Source organism: Geospiza fortis, unplaced genomic scaffold (assembly GCF_000277835.1).
Source record: "Geospiza fortis unplaced genomic scaffold, GeoFor_1.0 scaffold262, whole genome shotgun sequence".
In the NCBI taxonomy this organism is placed as follows: domain Eukaryota; kingdom Metazoa; phylum Chordata; class Aves; order Passeriformes; family Thraupidae; genus Geospiza; species Geospiza fortis.
Window position 1 is genome coordinate 334,026 of NW_005054510.1, and position 1,059 is coordinate 335,084.

The following is a 1,059-nucleotide window of genomic DNA, read 5'->3' on the forward strand; positions in this document are numbered from 1 at the left end:
GCTCCCCGCCCGGCATCCTGTTGCGCCGGGAGCGCGGCGAGCGGGGGAAGAGCATCCGAGAGCATCTGAGAGCATCCGAGAGCATCCGTGAGCATCCGAGAGCAGCATCTGAGAGCATCCGAGAGCCATCGTGCCGAGGAGCCTGAGCGCCGGCCCGGCTCCGAACAATGGCTGCGCTGCCGCGGCTGCTCTGCGCGGCCGCGCTCGCCCTGCTGCTCTGGGGTAAGTGCTGCCATTCCCTCTCCCACCCAGCGCCGCTGGAAAGAAGGGAGGATGCTCTCTTCGAGCCTGCCCTCCGAGTGGGGCTTTTGTTGTCGGGAGAAGGGAATTACGCTCGTGCGGAGTTGGTGTGGGTGTGAGGGAGTGAAAACACCTCCGTGCCGAGCACAAAGCGTGTGCTGGTCCCTTGCTGTTTGCTGTCGGTCTGGGGTTTGCAGCGTAATTTGACATCGAGTTGCCTCGGGGAGGGTGTGCAGCCCATTAAGAGGTGCTTTAGTGCCTGTTTCCCGTGCAGTCTGTGTAAACTGGAGTTAATCAATCGATTGCAGCTGCAGTTTGATTCCTGCCAAGAGAATAGGTTGGGTGGTTTTGCCACATTCGATGTGCGTGTGCCTTGAGCCCTGTGTGTGGGTGCCTGTCTGTGTGTACAGATCTCGTTTCTCGGAGCAAAGCAGGATCCAGGAGCTTTTCCTTATTTCTCCCTGGAAGCTGCTGCTGTGCGTGGAGCTGGTAGTATGGGAGAACTGGAACCAGGCTGCTTCCAGGAATAGTCCCGGGATAATATGTTGCTTGAGAGAGTGGGTTAATGGTGCCTCAGAGGCTGGGGAGGAGGGAGCAGCCAGCAAAGTCAGCGTCTGGGCTCTGGAGACAGCCTTGGACAGACAGAGCCCGGGATTGTTTAGCCCGGGGGACAAATGTCAGCAGGGATTTGGTCGGAGATGTGGTGCTGAAACGATCCCTTCCTGCTCCAGCGTGTGGCCTCACATGCAACCATTTCTGTCCTCCTTGCAAGAGCAGTATTCAAGAGTTGCCAGCCTTAGCACAGCTCTGATTGGAAGT

The 1,059-nt window shown here is 58.2% G+C and overlaps 1 protein-coding gene across 1 annotated transcript in view; it reads left to right on the plus strand.

Moving 5' to 3' along the window:
* Nucleotides 1-6: 6 nt before the first annotated feature.
* SCN3B (sodium voltage-gated channel beta subunit 3) overlaps nt 7-1,059 on the plus strand; it is a 9,509-nt gene continuing 8,456 nt past the window's right edge. Inside the window, exon 1 of the mRNA XM_005428868.2 lies at nt 7-222. Coding sequence (XP_005428925.1) covers nt 168-222 — 55 coding nt within the window. The 5' untranslated portion in view covers nt 7-167. The remainder of the gene's footprint in view (nt 223-1,059) is intronic.